The sequence below is a fragment of the Oncorhynchus mykiss genome, chromosome 6 (assembly GCF_013265735.2).
Source record: "Oncorhynchus mykiss isolate Arlee chromosome 6, USDA_OmykA_1.1, whole genome shotgun sequence".
Lineage (NCBI taxonomy): Eukaryota > Metazoa > Chordata > Actinopteri > Salmoniformes > Salmonidae > Oncorhynchus > Oncorhynchus mykiss.
Genome location: NC_048570.1, coordinates 7,498,523 through 7,523,522, shown reverse-complemented (window position 1 = coordinate 7,523,522; position 25,000 = coordinate 7,498,523). Strand labels below are relative to the sequence as shown.

Genomic DNA, 25,000 nt, shown 5'->3' with positions numbered 1-25,000 from the left:
CTCTACCTATCCTCTCTCCTCTACCTATCCTCTCTCGCCATCTCCTCTTCCTATCATCTCTCCCCCTCTCCTCTCCTTCTCCCCTCTACCTATCCTCTCTCCCCCTCTCCTCTACCTTTCCTCTCTCCTCTACCCACCCTCTCTCCTCCTTTCCTATACCTATCCTCTCTCCCCATCTCCTCTTCCTATCATCTCTCCCCCTCTCCTCTCCTTCTCCCCTCTACCTATCCTCTCTCCCCTGTCCTTCTCTCCTCCTTCCTCATCCCCTCATCATCTCCCCTCCTCTACAGGGCGTGTCTCATCCTTCAGTTTGACAAAGTCCTTGGCCACCTCGTCGGCCACCCGCTGAGACAGGATACGCATCACCGTCACGCCCGTCTCGTCCTTCTGGATGGTTCTACCCAGTGGGCACCAGCACACGCATGACTTCCTGTCAGCTACATCCCTCAGCTGGACCACAGCCACGCCCACGACACGGTTGGCCCGGCCAAAACAGTAGTCCTTCACCGTCACCTGCAGCTCATAGCAGTCTGGAGACTCTTTACCCAGGATACTGTTGGAGGGGTGAGGGGTGAGAAAGGTAGGGAGTAGAGAGAAGGAGGGTGGGAGAGAGAGGGAGAGGGAGAGATGGTAGAGGTAGAATGGGTTTTGTAGATTGGTTTATCCAAAAATTGAGAATGTATTGTTTGCTGTTCAGTAGGAAATAGTAGGAAATCTGAGGGAAGCTCTACAAAACTTTGAAATGAATGTGAAGTGTGACCTAAAGATTTTGAGAGGGAACTCAGTGGTGTTAGGAACTCACAATTGGAAGGTCTCATTGTACTTGGCTGTCCAGCTGTTGTTCTTTGACTTGGTGGTGAACTTCCTCTTCTGGGCAGTGAGGAGTGGACCAATCATATTGAGCTCCACAAAGGGACGGAACATCCCTGATGTCTGCCATTTCATATCATTCACTGCTATCACTGGGGCAGAGAGAGAGAGAAGAAGAGAAGGGGGGGATAGAATGAGAGCGAGAGAATGAAGAGCAGAATTAGGCAGATACAAGCTAATTATCAAAATCCAGATACCAGCTAATTATCAACATCCAGATACAAGCTAATTATCAACAAGCTAATTATCAAAATCCAGATACAAGCTAATTATCAAAATCCAGATACAAGCTAATTATCAACATCCAGATACAAGCTAATTATCAAAATCCAGATACAAGCTAATTATCAAAATCCAGATACCAGCTAATTATCAACATCCAGATACCAGCTAATTATCAACATCCAGATACCAGCTAATTATCAACATCTAGATACCAGCTAATTATCAAAATCCAGATACCAGCTAATTATCAACATCCAGATACCAGCTAATTATCAACATCCAGATACCAGCTAATTATCAAAATCCAGATACCAGCTAATTATCAACATCCAGATACCAGCTAATTATCAACATCCAGATACCAGCTAATTATCAAAATCCAGATACCAGCTAATTATCAACATCCAGATACCAGCTAATTATCAACATCCAGATACAAGCTAATTATCAAAATCCAGATACAAGCTAATTATCAACATCCAGATACAAGCTAATTATCAACATCCAGATACCAGCTAATTATCAACATCCAGATACCAGCTAATTATCAACATCCAGATACCAGCTAATTATCAACATCCAGATACCAGCTAATTATCAACATCCAGATACCAGCTAATTATCAACATCCAGATACCAGCTAATTATCAACATCCAGATACAAGCTAATTATCAACATCCAGATACCAGCTAATTATCAACATCCAGATACCAGCTAATTATCAACATCCAGATACAAGCTAATTATCAACATCCAGATACCAGCTAATTATCAACATCCAGATACCAGCTAATTATCAACATCCAGATACCAGCTAATTATCAACATCCAGATACCAGCTAATTATCAACATCCAGATACCAGCTAATTATCAACATCCAGATACAAGCTAATTATCAACATCCAGATACCAGCTAATTATCAACATCCAGATACCAGCTAATTATCAACATCCAGATACCAGCTAATTATCAACATCCAGATACCAGCTAATTATCAACATCCAGATACCAGCTAATTATCAACATCCAGATACCAGCTAATTATCAACATCCAGATACCAGCTAATTATCAAAATCCAGATACCAGCTAATTATCAACATCCAGATACCAGCTAATTATCAACATCCAGATACCAGCTAATTATCAAAATCCAGATACCAGCTAATTATCAACATCCAGATACCAGCTAATTATCAACATCCAGATACAAGCTAATTATCAAAATCCAGATACAAGCTAATTATCAACATCCAGATACCAGCTAATTATCAACATCCAGATACCAGCTAATTATCAACATCCAGATACCAGCTAATTATCAACATCCAGATACCAGCTAATTATCAACATCCAGATACCAGCTAATTATCAAAATCCAGATACCAGCTAATTATCAACATCCAGATACCAGCTAATTATCAACATCCAGATACCAGCTAATTATCAACATCCAGATACCAGCTAATTATCAACATCCAGATACCAGCTAATTATCAACATCCAGATACCAGCTAATTATCAAAATCCAGATACCAGCTAATTATCAACATCCAGATACAAGCTAATTATCAACATCCAGATACAAGCTAATTATCAACATCCAGATACCAGCTAATTATCAACATCTAGATACCAGCTAATTATCAACATCCAGATACCAGCTAATTATCAACATCCAGATACCAGCTAATTATCAACATCCAGATACCAGCTAATTATCAACATCCAGATACCAGCTAATTATCAACATCCAGATACCAGCTAATTATCAACATCCAGATACCAGCTAATTATCAACATCCAGATACCAGCTAATTATCAAAATCCAGATACCAGCTAATTATCAGCATCCAGATACAAGCTAATTATCAACATCCAGATACAAGCTAATTATCAACATCCAGATACCAGCTAATTATCAACATCTAGATACCAGCTAATTATCAACATCCAGATACCAGCTAATTATCAACATCCAGATACCAGCTAATTATCAACATCCAGATACCAGCTAATTATCAACATCCAGATACCAGCTAATTATCAAAATCCAGATACCAGCTAATTATCAACATCCAGATACAAGCTAATTATCAACATCCAGATACCAGCTAATTATCAAAATCCAGATACAAGCTAATTATCAACATCCAGATACCAGCTAATTATCAACATCCAGATACCAGCTAATTATCAACATCCAGATACAAGCTAATTATCAACATCCAGATACCAGCTAATTATCAACATCCAGATACCAGCTAATTATCAAAATCCAGATACCAGCTAATTATCAACATCCAGATACCAGCTAATTATCAACATCCAGATACCAGCTAATTATCAACATCCAGATACCAGCTAATTATCAACATCCAGATACAAGCTAATTATCAACATCCAGATACCAGCTAATTATCAACATCCAGATACCAGCTAATTATCAACATCCAGATACCAGCTAATTATCAACATCCAGATACAAGCTAATTATCAACATCCAGATACAAGCTAATTATCAAAATCCAGATACCAGCTAATTATCAACATCCAGATACCAGCTAATTATCAACATCCAGATACCAGCTAATTATCAACATCCAGATACCAGCTAATTATCAACATCCAGATACCAGCTAATTATCAACATCCAGATACCAGCTAATTATCAACATCCAGATACCAGCTAATTATCAACATCCAGATACCAGCTAATTATCAACATCCAGATACCAGCTAATTATCAACATCCAGATACCAGCTAATTATCAACATCCAGATACCAGCTAATTATCAACATCCAGATACCAGCTAATTATCAACATCCAGATACCAGCTAATTATCAAAATCCAGAAAAGAGCCGTTGAAAAAGGAAGTGATTCCCAAACCTTCCATTACAAAGTCATCACCTAGAGAGAAATTACCCTGGAAAAGAGTCCCCTAAGCTAGCTGGTCCTGGGGCCCCACAGAGCCCACAGAGCCCCAGGACAGCAGCACAATTAGACCCAACCAAATCATGAGACAAAGATAATTACTTGGAAATAATTTTTTTAAAAACAGGGCAAACTAGAATGCTATTTGACCCTAAACAGAGAGTAAACATATGTTTCCCATGCCAATAACTCCTTTAAATTGAGAGAGAGAGAGAGATTGAGAGAGAGAGAGAGAGAGAGAGAGAGAGAGAGAGAGAGAGAGAGAGAGGGAGAGAGAGAGAGAGAGAGAGAGACAGAGAGAGACAGAGAGAGAGAGAGAGAGAGAGAATAACATGAGAAACAAAGGGAATTGGGTGTAAGAGAGCAGTAGACTGAAGGTGGGGGGGGAAAGTTCAGGGATTGATTAAAAGGACAGAACAGGACAGGATAGGACAGATTTGGACAGGACAGGATAGGACAGATTTGGACAGGATAGGACATATTTGCACAGGATAGGACAGGGCAGGTTTGGACAGGACAGGATAGGACAGATTTGGACAGGATAGGACAGATTTGCACAGGATAGGACAGGGCAGGTTTGGACAGGATAGGACAGATTTGCACAGGATAGGACAGGGCAGGTTTGGACAGGACAGGATAGGACAGATTTGCACAGGATAGGACAGGGCAGGTTTGGACAGGATAGGATAGGACAGGACCGGACAGATTTGGACAGGATAGGATAGGACAGGACCGGACAGATTTGGACAGGATAGGATAGGAGAGGTGAAGTGGTATGTCTGGCTCACCTCTGATGTTGACCTTGTGGATCTTGTCTTTGCCTGGAGGCACCATGTCTATCTGGATCTGGGCCTCACCAATAGACTTCTCCGCTCCTGAACCTGAGGGTTGGCGGACATCACATTATTACTAACTGTTGTCTCCATTGAGAACAAAACATATTGTGGTACATCATAAAGACCAGAGACACCAATCTTTACTACAGTAGCTTACCTCTTTCAGGCCAAACCTTCTCACTTGGAGTAATCCTGATGCCAATCTCATTATGAACTGGGAGAGAGATAGACAGAGAGACAGAGAAACAGAGAAACAGAGAGAGAGAGAGAGAGAGAGAGAGAGAGATACAAATATATTAAGAGAGAGAAAGAGAGAGAGAGAGAGAGAGAGAGAGAGAGAGAGAGATACACATATATTAAGAGAGAGAAAGAGAGAGAGAGAGAGAGAGAGAGAGTGTGAAATATATTAGGCGAGAGAAAGAGAGAGAGAGAGAGATAATCGGAGAGAGCGAAAAACAGGACAAGAAAAGTGAAAACTCTCTGCTGACCTCTATTGGCATGTTAGTGGAAGTGCATCAATACAGAAGGTTGTCATCAGTCAAACTGTGTGTGTTCGTGTGTGAGTGAGAGTGCCTCACCCTGTGTGTGCTGTGTGGTGACGAAGGTCTTAATCAGTGCATCAGTGCTCTGAGAGTAGAGGGACAGAGTGTATTTCAGCTTAGACAGCTCAGGACTCTTCTCCACATAGGTCTTCTTCAGACCGTTACCCCCCGCATGGAAGTATTGCTGCGAGAGAGAGAGAGAGACAGAGAGAGAGAGAGACAGAGAGAGAGAGAGGCAGAGAGAGAGAGAGAGAGAGAGAGACAGAGAGAGAGAAAGAGAGAGAGAAAGAGAGAGAGAGAAAGAGAGAGAGAGAGAGAACATGTTAGTGCATGTTCACAAATATATGTTTGTGTAAGCTTGTTTGAGGATATGTGTGATGTGTGTGTGTGATGTGCGTATGTGTGTGATGTGTGATGTGTGTGATGTGTGATGTGTGTGTGTGTATGTGTGATGTGTGATGTGTGTGTGTGTGATGTGTGTGTGTGTGTGTGATGTGCGTGTGTGTGTGTGATGTGCGTGTGTGTGTGTGTTTTCACCTTAATAGTTTCCAGCGCCGCCTCCATTATGACACACTGTTTGGGTGTAAGGCTTTTGGCCTCGCCCCCTGCCTATGGCAACCAGAGTAACAGACAGTCATTAGCCACGCCCACTGGCATAATAACTGGCACGCCCACTGTGTAATAACAATACAAAAAACAACTAAGGATATCCTGGCACAGGAGAGCAGCTCAACTCGTAGAACTATTTCCGGCCGCATCATGAAAGGTTGTATGTGTGTGTGTCGTTTCGCACCAGAAAGGATCTTGTTGACGTGAATGTGACCTAATATAACTTCAGTTAACAAACACTTAGATTGATTATCGTCGACAACGTCGATGATGTCATCAGAGGTTTGATTACCAAGGCAACGAGACAAAAGATCAAACAAAATAGATCTGGATTAAGTCAGAAGGATAATGTCCTTGTTGATCATAACTACAGCCACTCGTCTGCTACGTTTCGTGGTCATCACTCACTGGCGATGTGTTAAGGTCCCGTGTACAGAAATTCAAACGAATCGCTTGGTTCTAAACAGAAGGTGTATATCTACAGTATAAACATAGAGGAAGGAGATAAAGTGGTAAAGTACCTTCAGGTTAGACAGCCCCTTGGCAACGGTCAGAATCTGAGCTCCCTGGAGACACAAGAAACATCATCAGGCATGTCCTCAATGGTCAGAATCTGAGCTCCCTGGAGACATAAGAAACATCATCAGGCATGTCCTCAATGGTCAGAGGAGGGTGAGGGACTGGGGTAAGGAGAACAGTGGAAACTTAGTGGCATATGTTTCTTTAATATGTCCAATAAAACACCTTGACGTTCTACAGGGTGGTGCTGGTAGATGATGGAGACAGGAGGTCTAGAGGGTGGGGCTGGTAGACTGTCTGGTGGAGACAGGAGGTCTAGAGGGTGGTGGTGCTGGTAGACTGTCTGATGGAGGTCTACAGGGTGGTGCTGGTAGACTGTCTGATGGAGGTCTAGAGGGTGGTGCTAGTAGACTGTCTGATGGAGGTCTAGAGGGTGGTGCTGGTAGACTGTCTGGTGGAGACAGGAGGTCTAGAGAGTGGTGGTGCTGGTAGACTGTTTGATGGAGACAGGAGGTCTAGAGGGTGGTGGTGCTGGTAGACTGTCTGATGGAGACAGGAGGTCTAGAGGGTGGTGATGCTGGTAGACTGTTTGATGGAGACAGGGGTCTAGAGGGTGCTGGTGCTGGTAGACTGTCTGATGGAGACAGGAGGTCTAGAGGGTGGTGCTGGTAGACTGTCTGATGGAGACAGGGGGTGTAGAGGATGGTGCTGGTAGACTGTCTGATGGAGACAGGAGGTCTAGAGGGTGGTGCTGGTAGACTGTCTGATGGAGGTCTAGAGGGTTGTGGTGCTGGTAGACTGTCTGATGGAGACAAGAGGTCTAGAGGGTGCTGGTGCTGGTAGACTGTCTGATGGAGACAGGAGGTCTAGAGGCTGGTGCTGGTAGACTGTCTGATGTAGACAGGAGGTCTAGCGGGTGGTGCTGGTAGACTGTCTGATGGAGGTCTAGAGGGTAGTGGTGCTAGTAGACTGTCTGATGGAGGTCTAGGGGGTGGTGGTGCTGGTAGACTGTCTGATGGAGACAGGAGGTCTAGAGGGTGGTGGTGCTGGTAGACTGTTTGATGGAGACAGGAGGTCTAGAGGGTAGTGGTGCTGGTAGACTGTCTGATGGAGACAGGAGGTCTAGACGGTGGTGGTGCTGGTAGACTGTCTGATGGAGACAGGAGGTCTAGAGGGTGGTGCTGGTAGACTGTCTGATGGAGACAGGAGGTCTAGAGGGTGGTGATGGTAGATTGTCTGATGGAGACAGGAGGTCTAGAGGGTGGTGCTGGTAGATTGTCTGATGGAGACAGGAGGTCTAGAGGGTGCTGGTAGATTGTCTGATGGAGACAGGAGGTCTAGAGGGTGGTGCTGGTAGATTGTCTGATGGAGACAGGGGGTGTAGAGGGTGGTGCTGGTAGACTGTCTGATGGAGACAGGAGGTCTAGAGGGTGGTGCTGGTAGACTGTCTGATGGAGACAGGGGGTCTAGAGGGTGGTGCTTGTAGACTGTCTGATGGAGACAGGAGGTCTAGAGGGTGGTGGTGCTGGTAGACTGTCTGATGGAGACAGGAGGTCTAGAGGGTGGTGGTGCTGGTAGACTGTCTGGTGGAGACAGGAGGTCTAGAGGGTGGTGCTGGTAGACTGTCTGATGGAGGTCTAGAGGGTGGTGCTGGTAGACTGTCTGATGGAGGTCTAGAGGGTGGTGCTGGTGGACTGTCTGATGGAGACAGGAGGTCTAGAGGGTGGTGCTGGTAGACTGTCTGATGGAGACAGGAGGTCTAGAGGGTGGTGGTGCTGGTAGACTGTCTGGTGGAGACAGGAGGTCTAGAGGGTGGTGCGGGTAGACTGTCTGATGGAGGTCTAGAGGGTGGTGGTGGTAGACTGTCTGATGGAGGTCTAGAGGGTGGTGCTGGTAGACTGTCTGATGGAGACAGGAGGTCTAGAGGGTGGTGCTGGTAGACTGTCTGATGGAGACAGGAGGTCTAGAGGGTGGTGCTGGTAGACTGTCTGATGGAGACAGGGGGTCTAGAGGGTGGTGCTGGTAGAATGTTGGTATATACAGATTTGTGAGGAGGGCAGATAGACTTACGAAACCATTGTCGCTCTGAGGTAAGATGATGGTCTTCTCCAAGCTGCTGAGAACGATCTTCCACAGATCCTTCAGTATTCTCTTCAGAACCGTCTTCTCACAGGTGTCAGCAAACAGACTCAGACTGGGGTTACAGGGAGAAGAGAGACACAGAAACACTGAGCCCCACTGTAACCTCTTTCCCCAGACAATATCAGAGCCCAGAACCAACTCCCTTCTGTGCAAGCTTGCTCTGTCACAAGCTACTACTTGATCCAACATGGTCTCAGTGTGAAACTTTCACACACACAAGTCTACCATCCAAAATAGCATTGCCTAGGAAACGGCATATTTTTTTTGCTGCCCAAAATGGCATCTGTATGAATGTACACTACAAGCCCATCTCCGCACCAGAACGGCGTCCGACCATTTGTGTTAGCCTCACTCACTTTACATCCAGGAAGTCCATGAGAGGCCTCAGCATGTTGTCAGCGTCGGCCTCGGCCGTCTGGCGGTTAGGATGACCCGTGATCTGGTACACGATCTCAGCCATCTGATGCACGCAGGCAGTCAGACGGGCCTGGAAGCTATAGAGAAGGACTCTCAGTCAGATACAGAACTACAATACCACAACGCTGCTACAGATACGCTGCTACAGCCGTCTGACGCACGCAGGCAGTCAGACGGGCCTGGAAGCTATAGAGAAGGACTCTCAGTCAGATACAGAACTACAATACCACAACGCTACTACAGATACGCTGCTACAGCCATCTGACGCACGCAGGCAGTCAGACGGGCCTGGAAGCTACAACAGGAGGTTACAGTTGACAGCCAGTCAGAACTACTGACTCAGGGGATTTGACAGATACACTTTAAAAGCAACACAGTGAAACTACCACCTGACCTATCAGAGGGCAATGTGTCCCCAGTCCACCTGACCTATCAGAGGGCAATGTGTCCCCAGTCCACCTGACCTATCAGAGGGCAATGTGTCCCCAGTCCACCTGACCTATCAGAGGGCAATGTGTCCCCAGTCCTCCTGACCTATCAGAGGGCAATGTGTCCCCAGTCCACCTGACCTATCAGAGGGCAATGTGTCCCCAGTCCACCTGACCTATCAGAGGGCAATGTGTCCCCAGTCCACCTGACCTATCAGAGGGCAATGTGTCCCCAGTCCACCTGACCTATCAGAGGGCAATGTGTCCCCAGTCCACCTGACCTATCAGAGGGCAATGTGAATCTATTACCAAACCGATGACACCTGTCGAATTCTCTCAGATCTCCACAAGGGCATGTGGAGTAGATTCTAAGGGTCCATTTAGGATAGGATCTACTACTGACCCTCAGGTACCTGTGTGGATGGGACAGGATTGATTGGACAGGGTGGATGAGAGTGCAGAAGGGGGGTTGTGGGTGTTTCTGATTTGCTCACCTCTTGCCAAACATGGAGCTCAGGTTGTCCAGGACAGTGGTCAGTTTGACCTGCAGGTCATTCAAGATGTCCGCTGTCTCGGAGTCCAGCTTGAGAGAGAGCGACATAGAGAGGGGAGAAAGAGGGAAAGAGAGAGAAAGAGAAAAAGATGGTAGAAAGAGAGAGGAGAGACAGAGGGAGAGAGAGACAGAAAGAGAGAGACAGAGAGAGAGACAGAGAGAGAGAGAGAGACAGATTCGGAGAGTATGAGAGAGAGAAAGAGACAGAGAGAGAGAGATACAGAGAGAGAGAGAGAGAGAGAGAGAGAGAGAGAGAGAGTAAGCGACATACATAATGACAGGTTAGTCATGTATTTCCTGTGTAGTTAGGGCTCGACTCACTTCTTGTACCTGTGCAGTGACTCAGCCGATAATATGTAAACGCTCCACTTACCTGCCATTGTAAATGACTTTCATTAGCGGTGACCTATTCTATCAGTGACACCATACAATTCCACAAAAATATCCTTCCCACTTAGATGACTCAACACAACTCTAAATGATACCCTCTCTGCACACTTCAACTGTTTATTTCCTTCTTACAGCAGGATGCCCCTTGTGTCCTGTATTAGTCTTGATCCTGAGTGTAGTCGTTCATCAGCTCTCCACTTTACTCTAATGTAAGCTGGTACAGCACACTGATGGAGCTTCGTAGGCTGGAAAACATCCTCAGGCCTACTGATCACAATAACTCCTGACTTCGCATTCATTTTTAGGGTTGGGCTCAATTCGAACACTTTTGAAATAAATAGCTTCTCCATTTTCAGTCATTGAAAATAAATGCCTTATTTTTTTCTGTTATTGAATTGTATTTTCAGGGTACTTCCTGAATCGACTGCCTTTCATCTCAACTGACCTCAAACCTCATCCATTCACTGGTCCAGCCCTCCAATTGACCCGGTTTAGAATGGACTCTGCCCCTCGGGGGAAGAGCAGTGGCTGCTCTCAAGATATTCATGTGACTCACCACTGGAGACCAGGGTTCAATCCCAGAGTGGACCCTTCAGACATTCTCCCCCTCTCTACCTCTTGTCATTTCTGATCTGTCTAAATAGAGAGTGGAAAGACCCTGCTGCTAACAGAATGTAGAGTAGTACACAGCACATACCAGTGGGTGACCTGTTATTAGAGAGTACTGTAAGAGAAGGGATCTTAACTAGCCAACTTCACTCTAGACATTCCAGACATTTTTCCCTCTGTGGTTGTCATGGCAGCAGTTAGAATCACAGGAAAGGCAGAGAAAACATTCTAATCCAAAAGGTCCAATTGAAAAGGCTTGTGGTTCATACCCAAGGTGCAAATTAATTACTTAAAAATAATACAATGTGATTTTCTGGATTTTGTTTTTTAGATTCCGTCTCTCACAGTTGAAGTGTACCTATGGTAAATATTACAGACCTCTACATGCTTTGTAAGTAGGAAAACCTGCAAAATCGGCAGTGTATCAAATACTTCTCCTCACTGTAGGTGTGTTTCTGCACAACAAAGCTGTTAGACAACCTGTCTGACCTGGTCTCTAACAGTGGTGAAAAAAAGTACCCAATAGTCATACCTGAGTAAAAGTAAAGATACCTTAATAGAAAATGACTCAAGTAAAAGTGACAGTCACCCAGTAAAATACTACTTGAGTAAAAGTCTAAAAGTAATTGCTTTTAAAATGTTGTAAATTAATGACAAAAGTCAAATGTAATTGCTAAAATACACTTAAGTATCAAAACTAAAAGTAAAGTTATAAATCATTTCAAATTCTTTATGTTAAGAAAACCAGACGGCGCCATTTTCTTACTTTTTAAATGTACAGATAGCCAGGGGTACACTCCAACACTCAGACATCACTTACAGATAGCCAGGGGTACTCTCCAACACTCAGACATCACTTACAGATAGCCAGGGGTACACTCCAACACTCAGACATCACTTACAGATAGCCAGGGGTACACTCCAACACTCAGACATCACTTACAGATAGCCAGGGGTACACTCCAACACTCAGACATCACTTACAGATAGCCAGGGGTACTCTCCAACACTCAGACATCACTTACAGATAGCCAGGGGTACTCTCCAACACTCAGACATCACTTACAGATAGCCAGGGGTACACTCCAACACTCAGACATCACTTACAGATAGCCAGGGGTACACTCCAACACTCAGACATCACTTACAGATAGCCAGGGGTACTCTCCAACACTCAGACATCACTTACAGATAGCCAGGGGTACTCTCCAACACTCAGACATCACTTACAGATAGCCAGGGGTACACTCCAACACCCAGACATCACTTACAGATAGCCAGGGGTACTCTCCAACACTCAGACATCACTTACAGATAGCCAGGGGTACTCTCCAACACTCAGACATCACTTACAGATAGCCAGGGGTACACTCCAACACTCAGACATCACTTACAGATAGCCAGGGGTACTCTCCAACACTCAGACATCACTTACAGATAGCCAGGGGTACACTCCAACACTCAGACATCACTTACAGATAGCCAGGGGTACTCTCCAACACTCAGACATCACTTACAGATAGCCAGGGGTACTCTCTAACACTCAGACATCACTTACAGATAGCCAGGGGTACACTCCAACACTCAGACATCACTTACAGATAGCCAGGGGTACTCTCCAACACTCAGACATCACTTACAGATAGCCAGGGGTACACTCCAACACTCAGACATCACTTACAGATTGCCAGGGGTACTCTCCAACACTCAGACATCACTTACAGATAGCCAGGGGTACACTCCAACACTCAGACATCACTTACAGATAGCCAGGGGTACTCTCCAACACTCAGACATCACTTACAGATAGCCAGGGGTACACTCCAACACTCAGACATCACTTACAGATAGCCAGGGGTACTCTCCAACACTCAGACATCACTTACAGATAGCCAGGGGTACTCTCCAACACTCAGACATCACTTACAGATAGCCAGGGGTACACTCCAACACTCAGACATCACTTACAGATAGCCAGGGGTACTCTCCAACACTCAGACATCACTTACAGATAGCCAGGGGTACACTCCAACACTCAGACATCACTTACAGATAGCCAGGGGTACTCTCCAACACTCAGACATCACTTACAGATAGCCAGGGGTACTCTCCAACACTCAGACATCACTTACAGATAGCCAGGGGTACACTCCAACACTCAGACATCACTTACAGATAGCCAGGGGTACTCTCCAACACTCAGACATCACTTACAGATAGCCAGGGGTACACTCCAACACTCAGACATCACTTACAGATTGCCAGGGGTACTCTCCAACACTCAGACATCACTTACAGATAGCCAGGGGTACACTCCAACACTCAGACATCACTTACAGATAGCCAGGGGTACACTCCAACACTCAGACATCACTTACAGATAGCCAGGGGTACACTCCAACACTCATACATCACTTACAGATAGCCAGGGGTACTCTCCAACACTCAGACATCACTTACAGATAGCCAGGGGTACTCTCCAACACTCAGACATCACTTACAGATAGCCAGGGGTACACTCCAACACTCAGACATCACTTACAGATAGCCAGGGGTACTCTCCAACACTCAGACATCACTTACAGATAGCCAGGGGTACTCTCCAACACTCAGACATCACTTACAGATAGCCAGGGGTACTCTCCAACACTCAGACATCACTTACAGATAGCCAGGGGTACTCTCCAACACTCAGACATCACTTACAGATAGCCAGGGGTACTCTCCAACACTCAGACATCACTTACAGATAGCCAGGGGTACTCTCCAACACTCAGACATCACTTACAGATAGCCAGGGGTACACTCCAACACTCAGACATCACTTACAGATAGCCAGGGGTACTCTCCAACACTCAGACATCACTTACAGATAGCCAGGGGTACACTCCAACACCCAGACATCACTTACAGATAGCCAGGGGTACTCTCCAACACTCATACATCACTTACAGATAGCCAGGGGTACACTCCAACACTCAGACATCACTTACAGATAGCCAGGGGTACACTCCAACACTCAGACATCACTTACAGATAGCCAGGGGTACTCTCCAACACTCAGACATCACTTACAGATAGCCAGGGGTACACTCCAACACTCAGACATCACTTACAGATAGCCAGGGGTACTCTCCAACACTCAGACATCACTTACAGATAGCCAGGGGTACACTCCAACACTCAGACATCACTTACAGATAGCCAGGGGTACTCTCCAACACTCAGACATCACTTACAGATAGCCAGGGGTACACTCCAACACTCAGACATCACTTACAGATAGCCAGGGGTACACTCCAACACTCAGACATCACTTACAGATAGCCAGGGGTACACTCCAACACTCAGACATAATTTACAAATGAAGCACGTCTTTAGTGAGTCCGCCAGATCAGGTAGTAGGGATGACCCGGAATGTTCTCTTGATAAGTGTGTGAATTGGACCATTTTCTGTCCTGCTAAGCATTCAAAATGTAACGAGTACTTTTGGGTGGTCAGGGGAAATGTATGTCGTAAAAAGTACATTACTTTCTTTAGGAATGTAGTGAAGTAAAAGTAAAAGTTGTTCAAATATGAATAGTAAAGTACAGATACCCCAAAAAACTACTTAAGTAGAAATACTTAAAAGTACTACTTAAGTACTTTACACCACTGGTCTCTACCACAGCTTATTTTATGGGGGGGGGGGGGGGGGGTACAGTATGGTATTGGGGGGAGTGGGGTATTGTATTGGGGGGGATACTGTATTGTGATGGGGAAGTGTAGAATACTGTATTGTATTGGGGGGTAGAATACTGTATTGTATTGGGGGGTAGAATACTGTATTGTATTGGGGGGTAGAATAGTGTATTGTATTGGGGGGGGGTGTAGAATACTGTATTGTATTGGGGGGGGGGGGTGTAGAATACTGTATTGTATTGGGGGGGTAGAATACTGTATTGTATTGGGGGGGGGTGTAGAATACTGTATTGTATTGGGGGGTAGAATACTGTATTGTATTGGGGGGTAGAATACTGTATTGTATTTGGGGGGGGGTGTAGAATACTGTATTGTATTGGGGGGGTAGAATACTGTATTGTATTGGGGGGGGGTGTAGAATACTGTATTGTATTGGGGGGTAGAATACTGTATTGTATTGGGGGGTAGAATACTGTATTGTATTGGGGGGTAGAATACTGTATTGTTTTTGGGGGGTGTAGAATAATGTATTGTACTGGGGGGGTGTAAAATATTGTATTGTATTGGGGGGGTATAGAATATTGTACTGTATTGGGGGGTAGAATACTGTATTGTATTGGGGGGGGGGGTGTAGAATACTGTTTTGTATTGGGGGGTGTAGAATACTGTATTGTATTGGGGGGGTATAGAATATTGTACTGTATTGGGGGGTAGAATACTGTATTGTATTGGGGGGTAGAATACTGTATTGTTTTTGGGGGGTGTAGAATACTGTATTGTATTGGGGGGTGTAGAATATTGTATTGTATTGGGGGGGTATAGAATATTGTACTGTATTGGGGGGTAGAATACTGTATTGTATTGGGGGGTAGAATACTGTATTGTTTTTGGGGGGTGTAGAATAATGTATTGTACTGGGGGGGGTGTAAAATACTGTATTGTATTGGGGGGGTGTAGAATATTGTATTGTATTGGGGGGGTATAGAATATTGTACTCTATTGGGGGGTAGAATACTGTATTGTATTGGGGGGTAGAATACTGTATTGTTTTTGGGGGGTGTAGAATAATGTATTGTACTGGGGGGGTGTAAAATACTGTATTGTATTGGGGGGGTGTAGAATATTGTATTGTATTGGGGGGGTGTAGAATATTGTATTGTATTGGGGGGTGGAATACTGTATTGTATTGGGGGGGGGGTGTAGAATACTGTATTGTATTGGGGGGTGTATAATACTGTATTGTATTGGGGGGTGTAGAATACTGTATTGTATTGGGGGGGTGTAGAATACTGTATTGTATTGGGGGGTAGAATACTGTATTGTATTGGGGGGGGGGTGTAGAATACTGTATTGTATTGGGGGGGGGGTGTAGAATACTGTATTGTATTGGGGTGTAGAATACTGTATTGTATAGGGGGGTAGAATACTGTATTGTATTGGGGGGGGGGGTGTAGAATATTGTATTGTATTGGGGTGTAGAATACTGTATTGTATAGGGGGACAGAATACTGTATTGTATAGGGGGGTAGAATACTGTATTGTATTGGGGGGGGGGGTGTAGAATATTGTATTGTATTGGGGTGTAGAATACTGTATTGTATTGGGGTGTAGAATACTGTATTGTATAGGGGGGTAGAATACTGTATTGTATTGGGGGGGGTGTAGAATATTGTATTGTATTGGGGTGTAGAATACTGTATTGTATAGGGGGACAGAATACTGTATTGTATAGGGGGGTAGAATACTGTATTGTATTGGGGGGGGTGTAGAATATTGTATTGTATTGGGGTGTAGAATACTGTATTGTATAGGGGGACAGAATACTGTATTGTATAGGGGGGATGTAGAATGGAGACCAAGGTGCAGCGTGGTAAGCGTACATTCTAATTTATTAAACAAATGAACACTGAAACAAACTAACAAAAATAACAAACAACCGAACGAAACGTGAAGCTATACACATGAGTGCTAACAGGCAATTACAACATAGACAAGAAAATGGCAACCTAAATATGATCCCCAATCAGAGACAACAATAAACAGCTGCCTCTGATTGGGAACCATATCAGGCCACCATAGACATACATATACCTAGACCTATCAAACATATACCAGGTAAGGATCAATATGTAACAGACTCATTATATGTAATATATAGGTGAGATTAGGGCTGTGGCGGTAATACGGTCAATGTAACAGCCCTAGGTAGGTTTTAGTAAACCCACCAATCAGAGGGATTCTCAATCTTATTAGCAGATACCTGTGTCTCATGTCTTAATTAACTGAGAAAACAGGCTGATTTAGGGATTAAATAACGTCTGTCTCTTTCTGTCACGGCTCAAATGAGAACAATTCAGCGAGCCAGAACTGAACCGTTTCCTGAATGGGAAATTGCTGAGTCACTGGGCAATCACTCAGCAGTTATAGAACAGCAGTAGCCTATGGCACTCGAGCTAATTATAATCTTCCTGGAAACCTCCTAAATGGGACCCTATCCCCTAGGTAGTGCATAGGCACATAGGGCCCTGGTCAAAAGTAGTGCACTATTTAGGGAATAGGGTGCCATTTGGGACGCATTTCTGTATTTAGTCGAGTACACTCATTCACTTCCTCGCTCCCTAGAGGTAAGGTCTGTGCATATTCTTATCGGCAGACTCAGTAGCCTCAGTTTTTCTAATGACTGCCTTGCCTGGTTCACCAACTACTTTGCAGACAGAGTTCAGTTGTCCGGTCCTCTGGCAGTCTCTATGGGGGTACCACAGGGTTCAATTCTCGGGCCGACTATTTTCTATGTATATATCAATGATGTTGCTCTTGCTGCGGGCGATTCCCTGATCCACCTCTATGCAGACGACACCATTCTGTATACTTCTGCTAACATCTACTAATATCCAACTAGCATCCAGCTATCCCTCACCGTTATCTCCAATGCTAATATCTACTATTTATCGACACTCTTCCTTTTCATTTTCTCTGATCTGAATAAAGTCTAATGTCTTCAGATGTTAGTCATCACCCAGTGTGGAGATAAGATTAACCCATTCCACCAGCCCTCCCCTCTGTGGAAAGACAGATCCAACATTTTGACACGCGCTCACATTCAATTATCTGCAGGCTCCCTGCTAGTCGCTAGTCTATTAACATCTGACTGTAGAGGAAGGAGGGAAGACATTACACTGAGGAGCTGTTGTAAATGTCTAAAGTGGCTTTTTGGAACTCTGTGAGCTCTGCGAGAGCAGTTAGATAAGGACATTTGATTGCTGCCACTAACGGCACTAACTGTAGGGGAGACAGAAGTTTGTGTGTGTGTGTGTGTGTGTGTGTGTGTGTGTGTGTGTGTGTGTGTGTGTGTGTGTGTGTGTGTGTGTGTGTGTGTGTGTGTGTGTGTGTGTGTGTATAGGGGGGAGGGCTGGAGTTTGGGTGGTTACATGAATGCAGAAGGATTTTAAAGGAACAGGTATACACATAGCCATCTTGTAACGGTTTTCTTGAGTTGAAGGAGAGGCGGACCAAAACGCAGCGTGGTGATTATTCATGGTTCTTTAATAAAGGAACTAACATGAATAGACTAACAAAACAAGAAATGTGAAAAACCGAAACAGCCCTATCTGGTGCAAACACAGAGACAGGAACAATCACCCACAAACACACAGTGAAACCCAGGCTACCTAAGTATGATTCTCAATCAGAGACAACTAATGACACCTGCCTCTGATTGAGAACCATACTAGGCCGAAACATAGAAATACCCAAATCATAGAAAAACAAACATAGACTGCCCACCCCAACTCACACCATGACCATACTAAATAATGACAAAACAAAGGAAATAAAGGTCAGAACGTGACACATCTTTACCCAGAACCCCCCTCACTTCTGAACCAGCAGACTGAGGACGGGATGGAGAGAATAAAAGAGAGGGCAAAATGAAGAGATTAAAACCACCCCCATGACATGTATGGTTATATAGCAGGTTGCTCACATTATATACATATATATACTCAGTGGACAGTTTATTAGGTACACCCATTTAGTACCGGGTCAGACCCAAGAACAGACTGAATTCTTCGGGGCATGGATTACACAATGTGTCAGAAACCTTCCAATACACACAGTCAGTTAGGAAAGCAAAGGCTAGCTTTTTCAAACAGAAATTTGCATCCTGCAGCACTAATTCCAAAAGGTTTTGGGACATGGTGAAGTCCATGGAGAATACGAGTACCCTCCTAACAGCTGTTCACTGCACTGAGACTAGGAAACACTGTCACCACTGATAAATCCACGATAATTTCAATAAGCATTTCTCTACGTCTGGCCATGCTTTCCACCTGGCTACCCCAACCCCGGCCAACAGCTCTGCAACCTCCGCAGCAACTGTCCCAAGCCCCCCCCCCCCCCCCCCCCCCCCCCCCCCCGCTTCTCCTTCACCCAAATCTAGACAGCTGATGTTCTGAAAGAGTTGCAAAATCAAGATCCCTACAAATCAGCCGGGCTAGACAATCTAGACCCTCTCTTCCTAAAATTATCTGCCGCCATTGTTGCAACCCCTATTACTAGTCTGTTCAACCCCTCTATCGTATCGTCTGAGATTCCTAAAGATTGGCAAGCGGCCGAAGTCATCCCCCTGTTCAAAGAGGGAGACACTCTAGACCCAAACTGTTACAGACCTATATCCATCCTGCCCTGCCTTTCTAAAGTCTTAGAAAGCCAAGTGAACAAACAGATCACCGACCATTTCGAATCCCACCGTACCTTCTCTGCTATGCAATCTGGTTTCCGAGCTGGCCACGGGTGCACCTCAGCCACGCTCAAGGTCCTAAACGATATCTTAACCGATATCATAATCAATAAAAGACAGTACTGTACAGTCGTCTTCATCGACCTGACCAAGGCTTTCAACTCCGTCAATCACTGTATTCTTATCGGCAGACTCAACAGCCTTGGTTTCTCTAATGACTAATTTCTCCCCACTATCATCACTACTCTGGACGGTTCTGACTTAGAATATGTGGACAACTATAAATACCTAGGTGTCTGGCTAGACTGTAAACTCTCCTTCCAGACTCACATTAAACATCTCCAATCCAAAGTTAAATCTAGAATTGGCTTCCTATTTCGCAACAAAGCATCCTTCACTCACACTGCCAAACTTACCCTTGTAAAACTGACTATCCTACTGATCCTTGACTTTAGTGATGTAATTTACAAAATAGCCTCCAGCACTCTACTAAGCAAACTGGATGCAGTCTATCACAGTGCCATCCGTTTTGTCACCAAAGCCCCATATACTACCCACACTGTGACCTGTATGCTCTTGTTGGCTGACCCTCGCTACGTATTTGTCGTCAAACCCACTGGCTCCAGGTCATTTATAGATCTTTGCTAGGTATAGCTCCACTTTATCTCAGCTCACTGGTCACCATAGAAACACCCACCTGTAGCACGCGCTCCAGCAGGTATATTTCACTGGTCATCCACCAAAGCCAACACCTCCTTTGGCTGCCTTTCCTTCCAGTTCTCTGCTGCCAGTGACTGGAACGAATTTCAAAAATCACTGAGGCTGGAGACTTATAACTCCCTCACTAACCCTAAGCGTCAGCTGTCAGAGCAGCTTACCGATCGCTGCAGCTGTACACAGCCCATCTGTAAAGAGCCCATCCAACCAACTACCTCATCCCCAAATTTGTTTTTGTTTTTCTGCTCTTTTGCACACACATATTTCTACTTGCACATCCTCATCTGCACATAGCACTCCAGTGTAAATTTGCTAAATAGTAATTACTTCACCACTATTGGCCTACTTATTGCCTTACCTCCTTTCTTCATTTGCACACACTGCACACAGAGTTTTCTATTGTGTTATTGACTGTACATTTGTTTATTCCATGTGTAAATCTGTGTTGTTTTTGTCGCACTGCTTTGCTTTACCTTGGCCAGGTCACAGTTGTAAATGAGAACTTGTTCTCCTGTACCTGGTTAAATAAAGGTGAATTAAAATAAATAAAAACACTAATTGTTGGTCCATGCTCACACAGTTGCTGCAGATTGAACAGCGGTACATTTCATGCTGCGAACAGCCCGTTCCATATCGTCACAAAGATCCTGGGACTGACCAGGTCTGGGGACTGACCAGGTCTGGGGACTGACCAGGTCTGGGGACTGACCAGGTCTGGGGACTGACCAGGTCTGGGGACTGACCAGGTCTGGGGACTGACCAGGTCTGGGGACTGACCAGGTCTGGGACTGACCAGGTCTGGGGACTGACCAGGTCTGGGGACTGACCAGGTCTGGGGACTGACCAGGTCTGGGACTGACCAGGTCTGGGGACTGACCAGGTCTGGGGACTGACCAGGTCTGGGACTGACCAGGTCTGGGGACTGACCAGGTCTGGGGACTGACCAGGTCTGGGACTGACCAGGTCTGGGGACTGACCAGGTCTTGGACTGACCAGGTCTGGGACTGACCAGGTCTGGGGACTGACCAGGTCTGGGGACTGACCAGGTCTGGGACTGACCAGGTCTGGGGACTGACCAGGTCTGGGGACTGACCAGGCCACTCAGTCAACTGAACTCGCTGTCATGTTCCAGGGAATATTTCATATTTCATATTTATATATATTTATACTTATATTTTAAATATTTTTCCACTCCTCGTTGTCCAGTGTGATGATCGTGTGCCCACCGGAACGCTTCTTCTTGGTGTTAACCGATAGGAGTGGAACCCGGTGTGGTCGTCTGCAGCAATAGCCCATCCGTCACAAATATCATCGATTTGTGCGTTCCCAAGATGCCGTTCTGCACCGAGTCATTATTTGTCTGTTTGTGGCTCGCCTGTTAGCTTGTACGATTCTTTCCATTCTACTTTAACCTCTCTCATAAACAAACTGTTTTCGCCCACAGAACTGCTACTGACTGGATGCTTTAATGTTTGTTGCACCATTCTCGGTATCGTCAACAACCTAGAGTATTACAGTGACAGAAAACCCACAAGATACTATGGCATATTATAACAGCATCTTAATCCTCTATGGTAGTTGGACATACCTAACCCCCTCATCGAACTCCTCAGGCTCCTCCTCATCCTCACGCTTCGGAGAAAAATGGAGATATCATCATATTAAACTAAATAATTTTATAAAGCCGTTCATGAATAAGTCCTGTTTAAATCCATAGAATGGAGCATCATGGGAGTCAGGGACGAGACCACCACTGATATCAAAGTAGGATTGTAAAACAATCACACAAGGAGCAATATAGGGATGGAGAGGTCTACAGACCAACAAGAAGCTATATAGGGATGGAGAGGTCAACAGACCAACAAGAAGCTATATAGGGATGGAGAGGTCAACAGACCAACAAGAAGCTATATAGGGATGGAGAGGTCTACAGACCAACAACAAGATATATAGGGATGGAGAGGTCTACAGACCAACAAGAAGCTATATAGGGATGGAGAGGTCAACAGACCAACAAGAAGCTATATAGGGATGGAGAGGTCAACAGACCAACAAGAAGCTATATAGGGATGGAGAGGTCTACAGACCAACAACAAGATATATAGGGATGGAGAGGTCTACAGACCAACAACAAGATATATAGGGATGGAGAGGTCTACAGACCAACAAGAAGCTATATAGGGATGGAGAGGTCTACAGACCAACAAGAAGCTATATAGGGATGGAGAGGTCTACACACCAACAAGAAGCTATATAGGGATGGAGAGGTCTACACACCAACAAGAAGCTATATAGGGATGGAGAGGTCTACACACCAACAAGAAGCTATATAGGGATGGAGAGGTCAACAGACCAACAAGAAGCTATATAGGGATGGAGAGGTCTACAGACCAACAAGAAGCTATATAGGGATGGAGAGGTCTACACACCAACAAGAAGCTATATAGGGATGGAGAGGTCTACAGACCAACAACAAGATATATAGGGATGGAGAGGTCTACAGACCAACAAGAAGCTATATAGGGATGGAGAGGTCAACAGACCAACAAGAAGCTATATAGGGATGGAGAGGTCAACAGACCAACAAGAAGCTATATAGGGATGGAGAGGTCTACAGACCAACAACAAGATATATAGGGATGGAGAGGTCTACAGACCAACAAGAAGCTATATAGGGATGGAGAGGTCAACAGACCAACAAGAAGCTATATAGGGATGGAGAGGTCAACAGACCAACAAGAAGCTATATAGGGATGGAGAGGTCTACAGACCAACAACAAGATATATAGGGATGGAGAGGTCTACAGACCAACAACAAGATATATAGGGATGGAGAGGTCTACAGACCAACAAGAAGCTATATAGGGATGGAGAGGTCTACAGACCAACAAGAAGCTATATAGGGATGGAGAGGTCTACACACCAACAAGAAGCTATATAGGGATGGAGAGGTCTACACACCAACAAGAAGCTATATAGGGATGGAGAGGTCTACACACCAACAAGAAGCTATATAGGGATGGAGAGGTCAACAGACCAACAAGAAGCTATATAGGGATGGAGAGGTCTACAGACCAACAAGAAGCTATATAGGGATGGAGAGGTCTACACACCAACAAGAAGCTATATAGGGATGGAGAGGTCTACAGACCAACAAGAAGCTATATAGGAATGGAGAGGTCTACAGACCAACAAGAAGCTATATAGGGATGGAGAGGTCTACAGACCAACAATAAGCTATATAGGCATGGAGAGGTCTACAGACCAACAAGAAGCTATATAGGGATGGAGAGTCTACAGACTAAAAAATAAGCTATATAGGGACAAAGAGGTCTACAGACCAACAAGGAGATACATAGGGATGGAGAGTCTACAGACCAACAAGGACCTATATAGTGATGGAGAGTCTACAGACTAAAAATAAGCTATATAAGGATGGAGAGGTCTACAGACCAACAAGGAGCTATGTAGGGATGGAGAGGTCTGCAGATATCACCAGAGGGGGAGGAGAGACACCCAGGGATAGTCTAAGATTTAGCCAGAGGAGGAGAGACACCCAGGGACAGTCTGAAAGATATACCCAGAGGAGGAGAGACAACCAGGGACAGTCTAAGATTTACCCAGAGGAGGAGGAGAGACACCCAGGGACAGTCTAAGATTTACCCAGAGGAGGAGGAGAGACAGGTTCTAGACACCTTGGACCCAGGTTAGATATAACCTATGACCTACCATACACTCCTCTGTATCGACCTGGAGAGACACACACTTGGTCGTTAGGCTTTATAGGGTTCAATATGCACTGATCCACGCTTGTACACACACACACACACACACACACACACACACACACACACACACACACACACACACACACAAAGTTGAGTTACCCACCCCAGCACAATATGTGATGTGAAATGTATGTCTCAAAGTATTGATTCTCACCTGTTTAGCCCCCATGCACTCAAACATCCTCTCCAACAAGACCCGCATCTGTTGTATGTTATTCATCAACACACAGGGCTGAGAGAGAGAGAGAGAGAGAGAGAGAGAGAGAGAGAGAGAGAGAGAGAGAGAGAGAGAGAGAGAGAGCAAAAAAAAGTGTGTGTGAGAGGATAGAGATTCAGAGAGAAACAGGGAGAAAGAGAGAGAGCGGGAGAAGAGAAAAAGTAGAGGTGGAGAAGAGATAAACAGAACAGTAAGTTAGAGAAAGAGATGTTTTATTAAATACAGTGCATGAACTGTAAAGAGCACCTTCAGAAATAAGCTTAGTGAGTGGGCTTTATAAAGCATCAGGTCCTTTTGAAAATTACTCACTATCTTCTCCTTCTGGCAGTAGGAGGGGAACTCCTTGGACAGGATAGCACAGTACTGCATCAGCACCTTGGTGATGGTCTGGAGACAGAGAGAGAGAGAGAGAGAGATGCCAACACTGTTAGAAAACCTTCTCAGTTCATTGTGTCCTGCAGCACCTGACCATCACTGGCCAACACTGGCTACATCAAAAACATCCTATTTCCATTTGTTGAGTATTTTCTGCACCACTAAATCCTTATCTCAATTCAGGATGATTTCTCTGACAGACCAAGAGAACACGTTGTGAATACAATTAATCTACAAGTTACAGAGTTTTTGTGTAAGTGGAATGGCTAGGTGTATATCACAACCCCATCATATTCAGTGAAAATACCAAACGTTAAGAACACCTTCCTAATATTGAGTTGCATCCCTTTTCCCCTCAAAACAGCCTCAATTCAATCGGGGCATGGGACTCTACAAGGTGTCGAAA

At 44.9% G+C, this 25,000-nt stretch overlaps 1 protein-coding gene across 1 annotated transcript in view; it reads right to left on the bottom strand.

Moving 5' to 3' along the window:
- Nucleotides 1-221: 221 nt before the first annotated feature.
- Nucleotides 222-25,000, bottom strand: part of LOC110525085 (protein unc-13 homolog B) — a 100,226-nt gene continuing 75,447 nt past the window's right edge. The window contains exons 22-33 of the mRNA XM_036979323.1: nt 24,529-24,606; nt 24,157-24,234; nt 10,021-10,109; nt 9,038-9,175; nt 8,610-8,733; nt 6,542-6,586; nt 5,949-6,020; nt 5,448-5,595; nt 5,027-5,083; nt 4,822-4,914; nt 803-962; nt 222-553 (exon numbers count right to left, since the gene is read on the bottom strand). Of these exons, the coding sequence (XP_036835218.1) occupies nt 271-553; nt 803-962; nt 4,822-4,914; nt 5,027-5,083; nt 5,448-5,595; nt 5,949-6,020; nt 6,542-6,586; nt 8,610-8,733; nt 9,038-9,175; nt 10,021-10,109; nt 24,157-24,234; nt 24,529-24,606 (1,365 nt within the window). The 3' untranslated portion in view covers nt 222-270. The remainder of the gene's footprint in view (nt 554-802; nt 963-4,821; nt 4,915-5,026; nt 5,084-5,447; nt 5,596-5,948; nt 6,021-6,541; nt 6,587-8,609; nt 8,734-9,037; nt 9,176-10,020; nt 10,110-24,156; nt 24,235-24,528; nt 24,607-25,000) is intronic.